The sequence below is a fragment of the Acanthisitta chloris genome, unplaced genomic scaffold (assembly GCF_000695815.1).
Source record: "Acanthisitta chloris isolate BGI_N310 unplaced genomic scaffold, ASM69581v1 scaffold18850, whole genome shotgun sequence".
Lineage (NCBI taxonomy): Eukaryota > Metazoa > Chordata > Aves > Passeriformes > Acanthisittidae > Acanthisitta > Acanthisitta chloris.
This window is the reverse complement of record NW_008650131.1, coordinates 12382-13934: the sequence shown is the minus strand read 5'-3', so window position 1 is coordinate 13934 and position 1553 is coordinate 12382. Positions and strand designations below refer to the sequence as shown.

Below are 1553 nucleotides of genomic sequence, written 5' to 3'. Positions count from 1 at the left end.
AATCAGACACCTCAGAACGTGTGTCCTCCCGGGAGTGACAGGGACATCTTCTCCCTACTCTTTTAAGGAAACAAAATCCAGTGGGAGAGTGACAAGAAATAAATAACTCCTCGATTTGGAATGTAACTTTGGCACAGTGTACATGGATTCTGGGCTACTTCTGGGGGGAAAAGGGGTCTGTAGATACCTTACATTTTAACTTTATTATGCTGTTCCATATTTGAGGGAGTTTTTTAGCAGAGAAATATCCCTCTGTATAAGTAAACCCCCTTTTTGCTAATTCATCTTTTTTTTATGTTGATGACAAATGGATTTGAGACGGCAGTGGAAACACTTGTGGAAAACATTTTCTTCCAGCCCCTGGGGTGCTCTAGGATTCAGGGAGACTCTTCAGACAAGTATCAGACTGGATTTCTCTCCTGCCTTCGTGTCTGCACAGAAGAGGGAGCTTGACTATGGCAAAGTAACCCGAGCCAAGAGGCTCACCCAGCAGGAGTCTGGCGTGCTCTGACCGCCGAAGTCCTGGCTTCGGCTTGTTTACAATTTGCTGGAGGTGCCATTCCGAGCCTGGGAAGTGCAATTTCACCCTGAGAGAGCTTGAGAACTGCAACCCTCGGCATCGCTTCTCCCTCCCTCCAGCCTCAGACAGCACAGGCTGCTGCGGATGCCTTCGCTGGAAGGGCTGATGGAGGGTGGCACTGCCTCTCCTTCGGAAGGCAGGACACAACGTCCTGGTGGTTGTGCTGGAATGCAGGACTGGAAGCGTGCATGAGGTAACTACAAGGGTTTGTTCTGTCAGTAGCTCTGCTCCAGATGTGTGAGGAAATGGGGCAGGCTCCTTCCCGGGAACGCCGCCGGGATCGCGCGGAGCCTGCAGAGAGATGGCTGCGGCGCCGCGGCCTTAGTGCCAAGTGATCTGAGGCAGTGTTGGGCCCGAGGGGCCTACAGGCTGTGCTGAAGGGGCTGGGGACAGAGTGGGTGGTCCCACGGAGCTCTCCCATGGCCAGGAGCAGGCTGTCTCCCTGCCTGCCCCACGCTCCGGCTGCCCTCCAATCTCCCCCCCATCTTCCTCCCATTCTCTCCTCTGAAATTCTCTACCTCCAGGGAACAGGAAAAGTGTATGCCCCTAAGCTGTATTTTGTCTTCTCCACAGAAACAGTCCAAGCCCTCCAGGATAGCTGACATGGGCTCTTCTTTTCCCATGGCTTGATGCCTGAATCAGGCCGTGGGAAGCTCTTTTTAAAAGAGGGTAAAGTTGTTTTTTTTGTTTTGGTCACTTCAGTGATGTTTATCAGTAAAAATGTTCCACGTTGCAGTGATGGCTCCCTCCATCCCCAGACCAGCTGGATTCAGTCAGGGCAACAGGGGAGGCCTTTTGTCGTGAGATCTATGTACATTTTGCTTCTTGCAGTAAGGTCTCCCAACAAACAGCTGCCACAGGTGACACCATTCCAACCCAGAACTGCTCAAAGCCCTCCCTGCTCCTAGCACTGCTGTGCACTCGTGAGGGCTTTGGGGCTTTTTTAAACCCAAATTGCTGTAAGTTTCCACCA

At 52.0% G+C, this 1553-nt stretch overlaps 1 protein-coding gene across 1 annotated transcript in view; it reads left to right on the top strand.

Moving 5' to 3' along the window:
- TM9SF4 (transmembrane 9 superfamily protein member 4) overlaps positions 1-1178 on the top strand; it is an 11195-nt gene extending 10017 nt beyond the window's left edge. The window contains exon 18 of the mRNA XM_009083868.1: positions 1154-1178. Coding sequence (XP_009082116.1) covers positions 1154-1178 — 25 coding nt within the window. The remainder of the gene's footprint in view (positions 1-1153) is intronic.
- The last annotated feature ends 375 nt before the right edge of the window (positions 1179-1553 follow it).